General features: G+C 42.9%; 2 protein-coding genes and 1 long non-coding RNA gene across 6 annotated transcripts; 2 read left to right on the top strand and 1 right to left on the bottom strand.

The window, feature by feature from the left end:
• The first annotated feature begins 589 nt into the window (after nt 1-589).
• tob2 (transducer of ERBB2, 2) lies at nt 590-7,679 on the top strand. Of its 2 annotated transcripts, none has more exons than XM_084678599.1 (2): nt 590-822; nt 2,491-7,679. In XM_084678599.1, exon 2 carries the CDS (start codon nt 2,746-2,748, stop codon nt 3,967-3,969), a length of 1,224 nt encoding a protein of 407 aa, XP_084534725.1. In that variant the 5' UTR covers nt 590-822; nt 2,491-2,745; the 3' UTR covers nt 3,970-7,679. The 2 variants fall into 2 exon arrangements, with proteins under 2 accessions (XP_084534725.1, XP_084534726.1); XM_084678600.1 differs by lacking the exon at nt 590-822 and adding an exon at nt 1,402-1,717.
• A 1,073-nt stretch (nt 7,680-8,752) lies between these two features.
• tefb (TEF transcription factor, PAR bZIP family member b) lies at nt 8,753-17,583 on the bottom strand. Of its 3 annotated transcripts, none has more exons than XM_084678749.1 (5): nt 17,267-17,583; nt 12,785-13,246; nt 11,961-12,178; nt 11,447-11,658; nt 8,753-10,924 (listed from the first exon to the last, which is right to left on the bottom strand). In XM_084678749.1, exons 1-5 carry the CDS (start codon nt 17,367-17,369, stop codon nt 10,891-10,893), a joined length of 1,029 nt encoding a protein of 342 aa, XP_084534875.1. In that variant the 5' UTR covers nt 17,370-17,583; the 3' UTR covers nt 8,753-10,890. The 3 variants fall into 3 exon arrangements, with proteins under 3 accessions (XP_084534875.1, XP_084534874.1, XP_084534876.1); XM_084678748.1 differs by lacking the exon at nt 17,267-17,583 and adding an exon at nt 14,386-14,518; XM_084678750.1 differs by lacking the exon at nt 17,267-17,583 and adding an exon at nt 14,386-14,518 and having other exon boundaries at nt 8,753-11,658.
• LOC146253817 (uncharacterized) lies at nt 14,415-17,273 on the top strand. Its single transcript, XR_014731921.1, has 3 exons — nt 14,415-14,548; nt 16,010-16,063; nt 16,255-17,273. It is a non-coding gene; the product is annotated as an uncharacterized LOC146253817 (long non-coding RNA).
• Nucleotides 17,584-17,750: the final 167 nt, after the last annotated feature.

Below are 17,750 nucleotides of genomic sequence, written 5' to 3'. Positions count from 1 at the left end.
ATTTAAAATAACATGTTACTATTTCTCTGCCAAGTACCGATGCTTTACTACAAACCACAGAAGCAGATTACCAAAACGACATTACCCATAACGCTTCAACATTTTCATATCGCTTTACTTGCTGACTGTACGCTGCAACCCAATAAACTAAGGGTCCTCCCCCATCTCAGCCAATGGAGACTCTGTTGCTATCACAGCTTGTATTTTTAGCAATGGCACAGCACCTACGCAAAGATACTAATATACATTCGCCGACTAAAATAGAGCAGGCCGTGACCTGACTGTGATACTGATAGCTAATAAAATTAAGATTTGAGACACAACAAATTGTTGATTTAGGTTTAACCACAACAAATTAGATTAAAGTTCACCCAACAAGAAGGTGCAAACAATATACAAATAACAAACATAAGACTTTTGTTGTGGGTGGTAGTCCAACAACATGAGTACAAATGCATATTACACTGGCAACTAACTAAGAAATAAAGAAAAGCATACATGTGAGCAATGATTAATCCAAAAAATAAATTATAATGTCAAGAAAGTAGTTCCAGATAGGACCAAATCCGAGCACAGGGGGTGTGGGCGAATGGTTCTGTATAAATGCGCAAGGTTGACAAACTGTAAAGTTCTCTGGATGTTTCATTCAACCTGTCGGTTGAGGAAACGGGGAAGCTTTGAATCTCACGTTTGAGATAAGATCAAACATAAGAGACCAAACCTATCGTTGTGCAACGGCGTTCGGCAGCAAAAAAACATCCTTAAAATCGATTGTTTCTTACAGGAAATAAAGAACAGGACTTGAACACAACCTTGGCATTTGTAAGTACAGATAAAGAATATCCACTTATAAACATGCTTTTATCATACATCTTTACAAACAGATCTAGAGATGCATTTATTCGTTGTAGATCGTGATCATCTGACGGTTTGGGATTTACCAAAGACGCGCTACCTGTCGAGAATATATGGGTTCTGTGTTGTCATCCATTTTTGATTTGAAGATATTGTTAAATTCTGGGAAAACAATATGGTTGTTAATAACAAAGGTTGAATGGGCTCTGGTTGCAGGTTTTGTCTTTGCTGACAAGATTAATTTATTCCGGGCTCATCTCTTTTTGCCCTCGGTCAATCGACAGACTTGAGACTGCAACACTCACCACTTTATTAGCCACCCTTTAATTCAATTATATAGAAGAGCTGGTGTAGATTGACAGTGACACCATAATAGGTACTCCTTTGCCTACATCAAACAGTGTCATAATTACAAGCTTCCAATCCTGAAGAATAAGGTTTATTTGGTGTTCAAGGCTACAGCTGCATGGGATTTATTATCGCATCATTTTGTTTTATATTAAAAGTGCGTATGCACGAGCCTGACATGCCATTTCCGTCTTAGTGTATCCTAAGATAAAATAGGAGATACATTTGAATGCATATTGCACTCCCTGGTTATTTACATTGTTGCAATGACATTTCAAGCTCTTACTTTTTGAAAGAAGGGTAGGCCTACTAGTCGTTGGTCAATAAAGGCCATAAAGCAACCGTCAATCGTATGGCTAATATGAATTTAAAATACAGGGGATTATAGTAATAGCCTATGCTATTGACCTAAATGAACGTTTGTAGAAATTGCTGAGTAAACAAGCGAACAACGTCTCAGATTTCTCAAATGGAAAGGATGGCATGTTTTGGCTGGACATGGTCGAACAGTCAGGTTTGTTTTAACATTAAGCCTACGACCTTTAGCTTGAAACGGATCCTCTAAACGAGATTTTAACGAAATGACATTGAATGACATTGGATGTCGAAAACAAATATACCCTGGTTGGGAAATTTCATGGGAAAATGGGAATATATTCTCAAATTAAGTCTGTCCAACAATACAATTGTGTGAAAACAGCATTGAAGCCTGATGGCAGCCTGCTGTAGCAAAGGGATATCTGTGTGGAGGTTTACCCTTAAATGCCTCGACTTGTTCGTATACAAACTTGGTGTACAAAAGACTAAGAACCTTTTAGAAATGTAATTAACTTGCATTTGATTCTTATCGGTTCATCCACTATTAAAATAAGGTTTTTGTTCTTATTTTGTTGTTACACCTGGCAAAGAGCTAAATGGAACGAGGTGAAATGTTTATGGTGCGGAGGCGGTGCACGTGTTGTGATGATGACGTAGAAGTATTGCATGGTGGGACATTGTGTTCTCTACAGTCATCGGTTACTGCCCTGCCATTTTACACCATGTTGTTCTCAAAAGGGGAAAAAAAGATTGAATGCATTTACAACAAGCTCATTGACTTTTTCGGTAAACTCATTGTTCTCAGTGTGTAGTCAAGAACAGTGTAGCCTCTTGCTTCAGCTTTTCAAGATATTCAATCCTGTTCTCAGCATTTCTTCCTCGACTGCATTATTTTTCTCACTTTGTCCTGAAGTAGTTTAGTTTTCCCTTTTGAATAACCACATTTTCCCCTTCTGTCTAATTTAACAGTGTGAAACTGGCATATTACACCAGACAAGCATCTTCAGACTTTGCGAGAAGGTTGGACTATCTTTTGGCCTCCAAGTCTGTTCAGTCTGACCTCCTTGAAGGAGAGATACGATTCCTCAGCTTGCTTCCTTACTGGCTTCATCAAATGTAGCTAAAAATATCAGACTGCTACGAGCCATTCCAGTACTGTAATACCTCATCTTCTGACACACAATTTGAATACTGAGACCCAGACTACGCTGGCCTGGCTCAACCATGCACTTGGAGGTGAAGGTTGCCCTGAACTTTATTGTGTCCTACCTGTATAACAAGCTCCCACGTCGCCGAGCAGACCTTTTTGGGGAAGAGCTGGAGAGGATACTGGTTTCACGCTTTGAGGGCCACTGGTACCCCGAGGCTCCTCTCCGCGGATCTGCCTTCCGCTGTCTGCACCTCGGAGCTCCCTGGGACCCTGTCGTGGAGCTGGCAGCCCGGAGAAGTGGCCTGGACACAGAGGAGGTGCGTGCTAACGTCCCCTCCGAGCTGAGTGTATGGATCGATCCCTACGAGGTGTCCTACCAGATTGGGGAGAAGGGAGCTGTGAAAGTTCTGTACCTGGAGGACCCACCGGGCATAGGAGGGGAAGCAGAGAGGCCAGAAGGAGGGAATGGCGATAGTAAAGGAGACGTCGACGCAGAAGAGGCCAAGAGTATTGGGTTCAACCCGGAGGCACAGGTGTTTGTTCCCATCGGAGGACAGGTGTCCCCGGTCCTGCTCCCCTCTCTCTCCAGCTCCCCTACACCCCTCTCCTCCTCGTCCTGCCCTGGGCTCTACAGCTACCCTGGCTCCAGCACCCCCACCAACCCCACCACCCATTCCTCCAACACCTCGACACCCTCCCCTCCCAGCGGGGCTCTCCCTTACCTACCCTCCCAGCAGCAGCCTCCCGCCGCCCTGCCCAACACCCGGCCGCCCCTGCAGCCCATCACCTTCACCACCGCCAGTTTTGCTGCGACTAAATTTGGCTCCACCAAGATGAAGAAGTGTGGCGTGTCTGGGTCTGGCAGCAGCTCGGGGGTGGGTGTCCCTCCTCCCCAGAGGATGCTCTCCCGCTCCCCCACCACCATCTCCCCCCCGGGGCTGCTGAAGCACAAGCCCCTGTCCCTCTCCCTGCACTCCCTGGGGGGGGGCATCCCCAGCCAGCTCTCCCCCAACGCCAAAGAGTTTGTATACCCAGGATCCCCGGGGCCACTCTACTTTGACACAGATGGCTCTGGGCCCATGCCCGCTCACGCCAGCCCCTTTCAACCCCCTCACCCTGCCCACTCCCACCCCGCCTTCGACCCCTTCTCCAGCCCCCCACCAGGCCCAGCCGTGGGCTTGATTGGGGGCAACAGTGGGATCTCCTACATGGAGAAGCCCCCCTTCGTGGAGGGCCTAGGAGGCTACAACCTGCAATATCCCAGCCAGGCCTTCCAGTCTGTGGTGCTGGCCAATTAGGCCTTTACCCAGTTACGGTGATGTGTTGAGTATTACTACGACAGATGGTGGACAGTGATGCTCTTAAATATTTACTGTTATGTTTTTCTAAACGTGTTCTTAACAATTCTACAGCTAAGGGTCATTTCTTTCTGTTAATACCACATCCAAAACATTTAATGTGATCCGTCTCAAGTACACTTTTGGCACAGTTTTGTCTGGCTGTTCTGAGATTCAGTTTTGAGTTTGTCTTCAACCAGAGGAGTAACCAGCCTCCTGTTGCACAGTGACATTTGTTTTTGCATTGAATGTTCCACTTATAAAGATGTCCTTGGCTTGCTGGTCTGGCAGAAGTGTGTCTGTGTGTATTGGTTTGCAATTTTGCACTGCACAGTCATGCTATGAAGAGGGATTGTCTTATAGAATGGTTGTCGAAGTGCAGCTCTTTGCTTTGCAATTGGTGCTGCACTCGTTGACAAGTTAACAGAGGGGACTGTGCTGTGTTGATGTATAATCCTGTGTCTCTCTGTTGGCTCTAATGCTCGACATCCCTCTGGTTTTATAATGGGTCTATTTACTTGGATTTCATTGTCTCTCTTCCACACACAGTCCAAACCATGTTTTCCAATGAAAGTGAGTTTGCTTTGTCTGTGAGTCAGTGTAGCGGACTAAGCATTTGAGTGTGGGGCAGGTTCAACCACTGTTGTTATGAAAGTAAAAATGACTGTTGTGAAGGTCAGAGGAATTTGGTGAATGTGAGGGGAGACAGGAAGAGAGTGAGTTGATCTTTGAGTCTTAGGATACAACACAATAATCTCTAACACACACAAATATATATGCACGAACACACACGCGCACTGTCCAAGTCAGCAGTGTGTGAAGGTGAACAGGAGGGGGATGGGATGCATTTAAGTAGTTGGGGATTGCGATAAATGGCTTAGGACTGTCTATGAAGGAGAGCTCTTACTTTGCAGGGAAACAAGGAGGCTATCTGGCAAGTTCTATCACTTTTGACAGTTGGGGTACATTTGGCTAAGATCAACACTGAAAACCCAGAGCCTGTTTTTGGTGAGCCTGTGTTGCATAGCAGCCAACAACTCACCATAACAAGCGCACTTGCTCCCCTGTTCTTTTAATCCCTGATTATCTCTGTTCCAGTTGCTGCTGCTCTTGTGCAAGATGAAAATCAAACAAAAAGCTGTTTTTTTGCTTCTTTTTTATTTTTTATTTTTTTTTTTGCAGTGAGGATTACAAATGTGATGAGATGTAATGTTTTAGTAATTATTTGATCCTTTCATATGATGACTTGATCCAAGTGATCCTCCAGCTCTGTGGAATAGATGGTAGCTAGTTTGTCATGAGGGAGTAGGCAGTCTCAGTCCTCAATGTCCTTCTTGAGCCATCCAGCACTTTATGTACATATATTTCTGGGCCATAGAACACATTCCCCCTGCCTCCCTCCCAGCCATGAAGGGAGCTGCTTAACATTCTCATTCCCCTCTCCTTTTTGTTGCTGTGTTTTACGATGGCCCATTGTGTTAGTTATATTTGCAAGGTGTCAGTGAGTTCGATTTGTGTAATGTGGGGTGGAGGTGGGGGGCAGTTTAGCGATCATTCGAATGTTATTTTCTTCTAGCTATGCCCATTAATGTCTGTGTATAAGCTAACCTGATGACCCTTGACTTGTGCTCACTGGCATTGCTATGTGACGGTCGGTCATATGCATGCACGCAGTCCTGAGAGTTGTCTTTGTTTTTGTTCCTTCAGTTTAGGGGGGTGGGGTGGGGAGAACCAAGATCACTTTATATAAATGTTGCAATTGTGAGGGAAGGGGGCATTTTTACATTTGTTTGTAATTTATTTACAATTTTTCTATTTTTTTTCCCTGTGTTTTTTCAAAAGAATTATCAAAGTACATTTATAAGGGTAAGACATTATACTATAACTATAGAAATATGTAAAGATTTCTTATGTTCAGATTTCCTTCATTTAGTTTCTTATTTGCTGAGGTTATTTTTTCAGAAAATAACTATATAAATATATATGCAAGTTGAGACAAAAAAATTGATGTATAAAGTATTGAATGTGTATTGTTCCTGTATAGAATTTCTCCAATAAAAGACGGGTAAATGTAAACTCAAGTTGGGTTTGTGGAGGGTTTCAGGCATGAATGTTTACGTTGATTGGAAATCAAACTCAAACTTTGATCTAGTTTGTGTACTCAGTAATTTCCAGTTTGTCCAAAGGGCAGTCTGGGAACAGTCTCCTGCTCCCTCACCATGTTGAATCACTGCAACCATAGAGATTTAAGGGATTGGTCAAAACTGTAAATCCTAAATGACCACACCAAAAATCCCAATTGATCTGCCTGCAAATTTGAATTTATCCATGGTGTCTTTTTTTTTTTTTTAACCAGTCTCTATTATTGCTTTGCACCCACAATCCTCATTTGTCTCATTAAGTTACACGCCCTGTGTTTTAGCCCACCATGTCAACCTCTGGTTCCTTTCCAGTCCTTAATCTGGTGTGCGTTCTTGTCCATTCCCATACATGATACTGGAATGTAGACTAAATGTCAGCATTTATATGTACACCACATTTATGGAGGGGAGTGGACAAGTGCTGAATTGGGACCTAAACCAAGATCATACAACAGAGAATGTTGAGATTACTTATTTTTATATATATATGTATAATTACATACTTTCATATAGTGTTTGTTGGTCTCCATATTTGTCATGTCCTACAGACACAGCCATAGGGGCTGACCCTGTTTCAAAGTGTCATCACTATATTCCAGTTCAGTGAGGTGGTTTAGGGAGTCATATTCCTTAGTGGAGATGTTCCAGTCCATCCTAATTAAATAAGATGTGGTATTCAAAGCAGGTGAAGATGGATAAGCAATGAATGTGATTGTTCCGTGACTAGTGAATCCTGGTGATAGACGGCTAGTCTAATGATGGAGGCAAGCTATATGAACCTTTTTGCGCTCTCCTCACTCTTTCTCTTTCTGTTCCTTTTCTGTGACCTCTGTTTTAGTCCAAACCCAAACTTGCGAAAGGGCTCCCTCCCTTCTGTCTTTGGTCCGATTACTGTGTAGGCATACACGGCTTGATTCTTGGGGTCTGGAAGTGAGAGGTCCAGAGGTGTCTTGATGGCTACACGGTTAAGTGACCTGAAGGTAATTGCTGGATGGAGGGGATCTCACTACATGGCATGTTTTGTTACATAATTTAAACAAATTAATAAGATTAGAAAAAGCGTTCCATATATCTTTATTACTAAAAATAAAAAAGGTTTTTAAAATCCACAAACTCTGCTGCTCTGTCACCAGGAGGAAATCTGATTGCGGTTGAACCATTTTCTATTCTTGTGTCCCTTGCTTATATCTATGTATTTTATTTTGCACTTTGGAATATTTTGTTGTAATAAAAAATACATTTATTTTCTATGTAAGATTTAACTGTAAAGACTAAATATTATAATTAAAGAAGCTATATTAATATAGTGCTTTCTTTTTTGCCTGTATTTTGTTATTGTTTTTCCTATTTTGTATCTTATCTGTACACCCTGTAGATGTATATGATGAATCTTTCACTACTGAAATGCAATGACCTGTTTTCTGTGCTGCCCCGGTAACACTGGGACTTACTACTGCAGTTTCCTATTGTATCAGATTCTTTTTTAAGTTTGTAATAAAACCGAATGGCAAAAATAAGCATGGAAAATAACCTGCTTGTTTCATTCTCTTCCTTGTGTGTCTAACGTTACTCAAGTATGAGAGGTGTAGCTTCTATTGTGTTAGCGTCTGAGAGACACATTAGAACAAATGGCATCTTAAATTGAATTACCTTGAGGGGAAATGTCATCTCTTTATGAACAAACATTCTCATGTCTTATTTTTGACAAAACTCGTGAGCCCTGGTGAAATGTTTTTTTGGTCAACATTCAGTGGACAACGTTCAGTTGGAAAGATGTTCACCATTCTAAAATAAGTCCGTTTGCATTACCTCTAATTTCATCAGCGAAGATGTGTCTTAATATTTAGATAGTGCGCCTGTTCTGAATGCCTTTTGTGAGTAGGCAGCCTGAGGCAGTCTGCTGTGATGTGAATACCCAGAGCGCTGCTCTCCAATGGCGTTTCACAGTCTGACATTAACATGCATGGTCGGTCCTCTCCTTGGCTTGGCTCTCCTCTCCATCTCCTCATCGCCCACTCACCATTTGTCACCCCCCCCCCCCACGCGCCCCTTCATGTTATCCTTTATCTCAGGCTTTGCGCTCACCCACACCCTGTTTCTCTTCTTTGCTTCTCTTTTATCCACCCCCACCCTCTTGTTTTCCAAAATACACCCTTCCCAACCTCTCGTCTCTCCCTTCTCCTTCTCTTCCTTCCTCCCCCCATATTTGAGGCTGCTGTTACGCAACACTGCTCCCCTGTGTGTGGATGTGATCATTACGCAATATCCCCAACTTCACTGGAATACTGATGAGGGGAAGACAAGGGATGGGCAGGACAACACAGGACCTAAAAAAACGAAATGATTGTGCTTCGATATGTTAGGGTTCATCTGCTAGAGACCATGTTTTCACACACACTTATTCTTGTGTGAGGGTTTATGTGTGTCCATCTGTGATGATACGCATGTGTGCAGATGTATGTGCTCATGGATAATGTGCACAAGGCACAAAGGAGGGGGGGGGGGTCTTCCGTCTTCCATGCGATGCACCGTGTTTATCTCCCTACATCCCATCAGTGTCGGGTAGAACAGCCACGGATGGCAGTCAAGGTCAACACAAGGGCTCGCGTTTTATCAAATTCCACTTTAATATGTGTGATACGAGATTGTACAGTTGGACCGACTGCAATTACACGCATCTTAAACATAAGTAGAGAATAGAAATCACAATAAATGTATCTGTATATAAAATAGACAAAATTACCTCACCAGATCAAATAAAAACAATTAAAACGCACTTGTTATCTTAAAGTCATTTCAAAGGTGAGAGGAGTTTTATAGCAGTTTGGTGATCGATTTGAAAAATGGTGATTGCTACATATAAAGATTTCAACCAAGGTCAAAAGCTGCACAGCGTAGGTGGTTCTGTTAAACAGTAAAGAAACAGTAAAAACAGGAAGTATAAAGAGTCGGAGAATGGAGTTCTGCTGTCTCATCACACTGTAGGATGGAAGGTCGATCCATTATTACCGAAAGACATGTAACAAGAAAAAACAGCATTTCATTTGAAAAATATGGAGATCATAATAGATTTGTTTGCGCTTTTGGGGTTAAACTTCATGCCCTTTGGCCAAACAAACCACCAGTTTCTAGCCAATAAGATTGTGTTTACAATATCATCCATTTTGAATTTGAAGATACTGAAGCACAACAGAATACAGTGTACAGAATTTCATAACAAAATGACCCAATTTTGCCTGCTTAAATTCATGCAGCAGATACCAAAACGGGTATCTAAACTGGAAGCACGATGACCATTTCAAAATGTAGCATACTACATCAAAATTATTGAACTAATTTGGAAGATCAAGCATTGTGTCAAAGAGAATATTATTGCCATATGTATTTTGCTTGTTTGTTTACAATGAGTACATATTAAACACAAACGAACAGCTTTCACATCAGCTGAAGACATGAGTCCCACAGCTTAACAGTCTGTCATGTACTGTCTGCAACAATAAAATCAGGCACAGGCACCATGGCAAGCTGAGCTTCACGTCATTATTTTGATCTGATTCAGCTTTGCCAGACTGACTGCTCCATACCTTCCTCCACCTCACAGGAAACCCCTCTAGGATCTCCACGTTCTATATGGAATCTCATTGGACCGGAGCATACTAATGGGAGACAGATGCAAATTTCCAATTCAATTCGGCTTCAAAAATCTGCAAAATGTTGTGTCAAAAACAAAATTGAAATCCCTGCCAAATCATTTCATGTTTTGTTTCATTTATGGTTTGTTCCAAAGAGGAAATATAATCGAATACATACTGACACACATTGCAATCAATAGATGTATTATTATCAAAATAAATACAGCACTGATCATAATAACTCTTCCACAAACACAAGGAAAAGCAGTAAGTCAATAGGGTAAAAAGACAGATAAAATTGACAAAGAGTGTCTTAGTTCAGAAAAACAACCATAGAAACAATTAACAGCAGGCATCTTTGGGTCTTACAAAAAGTCTGTAACTGACAATATGGGGCACTGGCTCTCTAGTGCCCCCTACTTGCAGTGTATGCAGTTAAATAAACAACCCTACACAGTACATACCCCTCAACTAATGAGGGCCCTGATAAGTGCCCAACGTAAGCCTTCGTCTATGAGCAATAACATACTGGCAGAAAAGACCATTATTTACCCTGCTCCTTTCAAAACGGTTATTTGGAAATATCCCAAACAACTGAAATGTGTGAGATATCGGGAGGAGATTTGGGTGTTCTAAAACAAAGATACACAATGACTTAAAATTGTGGATCATGCTTCTTTTTTTTTTCTTTTTCTTCAAGTTACTATACCTCCCACCTGTACATAAATGGTGGCCACCCACACCCATAGCTAATCGATCGCACACAGTGTTTCTGGGGGAAGGTTGGGAGCAAAACAGGGGTTACGCACAAATACACACATCTACGTGGCGCGGGGAGAAGAGTATGTACAGAGAATTCTTTAAGCACACCACTGGGCGCGCAGTACAAGCAAAGGCTTACAAAAGAGGAAGAACTGTGACTGTCTAGCAAAATCACTCCTTGACCTAATATCTCTTCATCATCGTCATTATCATCATCGCAGTCTTTCCTGCCTCCTCTGCATGGTTACAATCCTGAAGGTGTAATCTGGTTCTCTCCGTTCCATTGGATACTTTATTCACTGGTTCTGCTCCACTCATGACCCATTATGAATAAATCAACAGTTGGTTCACATGTCCCTCTTCAGGGCCTCTGCACGAGTTCTTTGAACAAAGGAGACAAGACAGTCAGTTACTGCAGAAACAGAGGGATGGGTGGTGGGGACATCTTAGAACGATTACAACAGTACTCATGCTTTTGGTCCACTACAGAACTTGTTGGTGTGGGCAGTGGTCAAATGATGTATGGCCTGGGCTCTTCTATTCCTAAGACCGCCTTTCTTTTAGCAAAGCCAATATTCGTTGACTTTTTCGGATCACTCTCACAACATCTCTCCGTGTATAAGCGACATGGGGAGTGTCCAGAACCCTTCTCTCTGTGTGTAGGAGCCAGCCGCTCCTTTGGGCTCCCCCGTCTCCCCCCCCCCCGCTCCAGAGGAGCGTCCTGGCAGGTCTGGGGCTGGACGCAGGGACTGACTGGGCGCTCAGCACAAGACAGCAGTTCCATTTTGAGAAGAAAAAAAAAATCCCTTTTTGTGTTTAGTGTCTGCAACTTGTGTTTTGGTGGGGAGTTCTGTGTCTTTAGAGGACAGATACAGTCTCTAAAGGGGAAGAGTCGTGCCTTACAGTGGCCCGTACTTGACTTCGTATCGAGCCATGGTGTTCTTGCAGCGGCCGCAGTCTTTCCGCAGCTCGGCCACCTGCTGCCGCAACGCCGCGTTCTCCCGTTCCAGGAAGGAGGCGCGGACCGTGATCTGGTTCTCCTTCAGACGTCGGGCGTCGCGAGAACGCTTGGCCGCCATGTTGTTCTTCTTCCTCCTGGACCAGTATTTATCATCCTTGGGGCGCGAGAGAGAGGAAGGAGGAAAGGGGCAGACGAACGGGCATCAACAGCAGATTGAAATAGGGAATGTCTGTTGTGGAAACAGCTATAATCTTTTGTCTCTAATCCCTCATAGTAAGTCTCTAACACCTACTGTACCATATGAGGTTCCAACACTAATACAATAGTCACCTAATGGCTCAGTTATAATATAAATATAATAAGGTTATAATATAGCACAATGTGATCTATAACAACAGACATGAACAGGACTACCCACAATAATGTCGACAACTGTGTTGGATTAGAATATTTTACCTTCTGCTCATTGGGCACAAACACCTTCTTGGCCTTCTTGATCATGGGCTGAGGCTTCAGCTCCTCATCTGAGAACTTGTGCTTCCTGGGGTTGAACAGCTCTCCTCCAGGAACACTGGACAGCACCAGGTCGGTGGGATCAGGCTGGAAGTTAACATCAACCTCAATGGCCTCTGGGTCGATGGGAGAGGGCGGGTTGCGATCGACCGCTTCGTCATCTACAGGAGAAACGGGAGGGTCTGGATGAGGTTGGGGTTTGACGGCAAGATCGTTGACTTGTGGACGAGTATTGTTGTTTTATAAGTGGTGTACTGGATGATTAGAATGTTAATCAAAAAAGACCCTTAAAACCAAGCTGCTCGACTGAAGTGGACAGCTGTTTAGTTTGACAATTCTTTCCCAAGGACAGTCCATCAGGAAAGGTCAAACTCTTATAGCGTTGTAACACGAGTCCCATGTTATATGTAGCCATGTTTGTTCTAGCCGCCTAGGGCAACATGCCAGACCATGTGTATATATAAACACACACATACACAAATGGCTAGGCTGCACCAGTGGTTGAAAATTAAGTACATGCCATTCTGTGTCGCAGTCTGTGGTTTGTGGGTGTGACTGATTTGAATATATTTTGAATATCATGAATGTAGTAGCATTAGAATATTGGTGGCTAAAAACATAACCCATACCCGCAACCCTTCATGATATTGTATACAGATGAAGAGTATGTTGATGGGGACTACATAAATAGATGAGCAAAGCAGACTGTTGTCAAGGCTACGCGGAACACAGCATATTGTTCATTTGACTGAGCCTCTGAGACTCACCTCCACAATCGTCCAACTCGACTTCAGCTGCATCAGCCACAGACACGGAATCCTGATCATCATCATCGTCATCGTCATCTTCCCCTCCCTCCTCCTCTTCCTCCTGTTCCATCTTGGCTGTCTTCAGGGTGATGGTGACAATCTCCGAGGCTGAGGAGATGGTGGCGGAGGCCGAGGTGGAAGGGGCCTTGCACTCCTTGTCCTCCTCCTCCTGGGTCAGGCTCTTCTGAAGTTCCTCCTCCAGGGTGCTGGAGATCCCGTTCTCCAGCAGGAACTCATCCAGGTCCATGTACTCCAGGTGGAACTTCTCCCCGTCGTAGGGAATGGTCTTCTCCCAAATGGCTGGGGTCAGGGAGGCTGACACGCCGCCCCCACTGCCGCCTGTACCCCCGGCTCCGCTGTCCCCTCCGCCTGATCCGGTCTCCACATTTTCAGACAAACACAACTTCTCCTTCTCTATTTCTGGAAAACAGGACAGAGAAAAAATACATTCATTAATTCATTATTTAACCCAGTATCTGATTGCACTATGTTGACCATCCCTGATGCTCATTCTTATTTGTATATATTTTTTTATTATTTACATTGTTTTATTCTTAGATTGAGTTCTTAGGAATGGTTAAACTTTTGTACCTTTACATAATTTAAGATTCGTATGATTAGTGTTTGCACCTCCCTGCCACAGTAAATTCCGTGTTTGTATTACATACGTATGGCGAATGAACCGAATTCTGATTCTGATCTGATACTGAACGGGATGAGGCTTTGCACTGTCACAACTAAATGTCAAATCAATGCATCACCAAAATTATCAAATACATCCACATAACGGTTGTCTGCGATGGATGTCGATCCCCAAGCCCACCACACAACTAATAAACCCTAATAAACGAATAAAAGAGGGCCTGAAGGGAAAGGTGATGGGTGGGTCAAGGTGGAGAAGGGGGCGTGACCATGTTTAACACACAAAGAAACATGGGCAAACAAAAGTAGGTTCCAGTTTCAATGTCATGGGATAGTTTAAAAAAAAACGGGTAAATAATGGACGTGAAACGGGAGCCAGGAAGGTGCATGAGAAGCTGAAAAACCAGGATGGGAGCGAAAGTTACCACTAAACGCAAAAGTGCGACCATGGATAAAACATGAGCTTCCCAAAATTCAGTATAATGTTCAGCCGAAATGTGATGAGTTGCTTGTCTTGATTCCTCATTATGACTCGGGTACACTGCTCTTGAGCATACTGAGAGGTGCTAGAACTTTTTGTTCCTTTCCCGTCTCCTCCTTCCCCTCCCCCACCCACTTATGTGCTAAAGCCAAGGGGAAACTGGACTGGAACAGCCCTCACCACTAACTGTAGTCTACAATAGACTAGCTTTCCTAACTTCAATGTCAACGGACATCACTATTAGCAAGTGATTACTTGCACACTAAACATGCATAACTACATTTCCATTTGAATGCTGACAATTAAGGGTAAGCCAAGCTTGACAACGTTATAGTCCTCATTCAATGTGGGTCAAGTTGTAGATGCCTTACATGGAGACACAAATATCACACTTCATTCGTGGGTTTTTCCCGCATACATGCAAGACCCGTCTTACCGTCGTCGCCTTCGTCGAGAATATTAGGAGGGGGGATGTCCATAATCTTCTTCAAAACAAAAGGGAACGATTTCTGAGGACTACATTTAAGCTCCAGTGCCCCATCGATAGTCGCCTTACCGGCCATTTCTATAGCGCAAATGGAAATATTCCGTGGGAAGAGGTAAGCAAATAGATACTGACGGTGATCCCTTTTGTTTCAGACTCGATGTGGCTTGGAAACCTGTTTGACAATTTCAAGCTTCAGAAACAAAACAACACAACACAGACCTGTCAGTCGCTTCGGGGAGCGCTACTTCGTTATTCATTAGCTTTTGGCTGCGCCTCCTTTGGCAATGGTAAACGCTGATTGGATGCCCCACATTAATATTTAGCGCTGGAGTGTCGTTCTGAATTGTAGCGGTGCAACGCCCGTTAAATCTATTGGCTGAAGCAAAACCTTGTACATTTCCTATACATTGCAAAGACTGCTTGATATGTACAACGTGCGTGAACAGTGAAGGGAACATTTTGTCTCGACTGATGACCACAAACTACTCATAGCCCAAAGAACAGCCTCATCACCAACCCACGTGTGAACGGGTGGCATATGCAGGCAGCTTAATATGAATATGCTGTACTACTGTAGGTAGCAATGCTGGGTGATTAATTATGATGAAAACAATATAGGGATTTTTTCTTTCTTTCTATTTGAGCAATAAAGTTGGCGAAAGTGCAGCGATCTGACGACTTTTTATGCAATGTGTAAATCTGTTAGATGGTCATTCCAACAATAATTCAGTAAGGAGATAGGTGGTAGCCTACGCTGTTTCATCCACATCCACAAGGTGACACACCACTGGTGACCAAACACGTGCCCTCCACTCACGTGCAGGAACAAGCTGTCTGGTGGGCGTGTTTGTGGCACGTGCGCAGTAAGGCGGTACCAGATGAGATGCGTGCGATGGTGTGCACTGACAAAAAACATTCTGTCCTCATCCTTTCTGATGCATCGATGTTCATGTGTGTGGATCTGGTTAGGGACATATCTAAACTTCCAACTACACAGACATAACCACGTCACTCTTGTTTATTTATTTATTCCAGTGCCAATATGAATCGTACAAAGCTAACGTGTGGTTTTAGCCAGGGACATATAATGTAGCCTACTGGACACCATTCCATGGCACGCCGCATATATTTTCTCACTTCAACAAAAAGGCTTAGAGGAGAAGCAAACAACCCACTTTAATTGCAATCTTTATGCAATTGCCTTTATTTCACTGGAATAAAACGACGCGATTTATCTTCGGAGGGGAAGTTGAATAGGCCTATGTGTACCTATCAATAAATAAGCTATATGAGTTTACCCTTAGAACACTGTCTTAGCTGATCATGATCCCTTACATCGGTCCTACCACTGGATCTAAGTGATCAAAATCAACTTTTCAACAAGTAATCTAATGTTTCACACGAATCTTTGCATTCAATGTCAAGCCAAAACATGTCCTCTGTGATATCCTGTCCTTCGTCGCTCTCCTCGGAGACGACCAGAGGGCACACAGCTCTCTGTGACAGTACACGGTGCTTTTGGTTGCCAAGAGACTGATGATGATGCCAATCTTCGTCTGTTTCTTGCCCACAGAACAGATGGAATTTTGGCGATGAAGACTGCGTTCATCCCAGCAACATTAAACAGGTCCGCCTTCTACAACACCACACCATTTACTTTGCCTATTGAAATGTAAACAAGTTTGTGTATTTTCACAATTTGTGGATTTATTTGGCAATAAACAACGTAGAAGAATAGATTTGCCAAAAGGACTGAATGTTAAATGTATGTTCTTGATTTCTTGTATAGCCTTCATATTCAAAACACATGTTTTTCAGAGGAAAGGGTGGGAGGAATTCAAGGAGGAACATGAGATTCAACCATTGAATATAAGGTCTCAAAAGGCAGATCCAAGGACAGAGGACTGAAAGGGGAAGTGTTTTCACGTAATCTTGCATTGAAAACAACCAACCTGCCAGAGGATTTATGGAAAACTAAAGTGCTTTCTAAGAAGGAAATTATAACAGGTTGACACCCAAGGTTAACGAGTATTGTGTGTCATTCTGTCATAATACTATGGCAACAGGTAACCCATTCTGAAACCTTGCGGTGTAGGCCTACTATTAGGCCACTTCTCTCTATGGTTCTGGTAAAGCATTGGTTCTCAACCCTATCCTCAGGGCCTCCCTGCCCTGCATGTTTTAGATGTTTCCTTGTTCCAACACACCTGATTCAAATGAATGGTCATTAGCAGGTTTCTGCAAAAGTAGATAACGACCCATTCATTGGAATCAGGTGTGTTGGAGCAGGGAAACATCTAAAACATGTAGGGCAGTGGGTCCCCGAGGACAGGGTTGAGAACCACTGTGGTAAAGGATACTTCGAGAGCAGAGTGGTTGTGGGTGGCAAGGGTTGCAGACACAATGTTATGAGAGATTCCTCAATACATGAATGTTGAGAAACAATGGACACACCACAATGGGCCCGATTTCAACCTAGACATTTTCATCACATCAACATTAGGTCCACATAGTATGAGAAGATAATGGGGTGGCAAGTGGAATGCAAACAGGGATATTATACGCCGAGAAGGTTTTTGCCCATTTCAAAGCTACTGCATCAGTTTATTTTGTCAACACATGTCATAGGGAGTAGATGCACCGGCTGCATGTCACATAATGAACGCACTTTTCGAAACGCGTGGCCTACAGCCTAGTATTAACATTGCTTAGTTGCTACATTACTCTAAAACACATTTTGAGTAAGCTTGAATTGTAGCTGTACACTCACAATAGTGTAACACATTTGGTTAGAATCGGCTTCGTTTATTCATGCAAAATACGGACTTACCGTTGTCATCAAAGGCAGAGAAAAATAATGGATAGTCCATAAGAGTTTTGAAAACTTCATTAACATCACCATTGTCCCCGAATATTTTATTATCTGTTGACATTTCTAAAGAACAAAACTGAGTTACTTCTATCAGTAAACGAATCACCAAATCCTGGTAAAGAGGCTTGAGGCTACACTTTAAGTAGAAAACGATTTCCTTTCCCAACTACTTTCCAACTTCTCAGGTATTATCACGCGGTGCAGCAACATGTTGGTCTGTGGTCACGCATTCCGACTTACTGAATATTAAAATGATCTTGTCCGACAACCAATGAATCCTCATGAAATTAATAATGTAACGTTTATTCAATAGAAACACCATGTCAATTGGTTGTATGGACTGTCAGTCATTTCCCACGTCCAATTATAATGTTGTGTAGGCTACGAATGCGTCACATTCTAATGCACGTGGGCCATAATGTTGACAACATCCTGAGAGAAA

This window comes from Hypomesus nipponensis, chromosome 17 (assembly GCF_054491055.1).
Source record: "Hypomesus nipponensis isolate SF chromosome 17, ASM5449105v1, whole genome shotgun sequence".
NCBI lineage: Eukaryota > Metazoa > Chordata > Actinopteri > Osmeriformes > Osmeridae > Hypomesus > Hypomesus nipponensis.
This window is presented reverse-complemented; position numbering and strand designations above follow the sequence as displayed.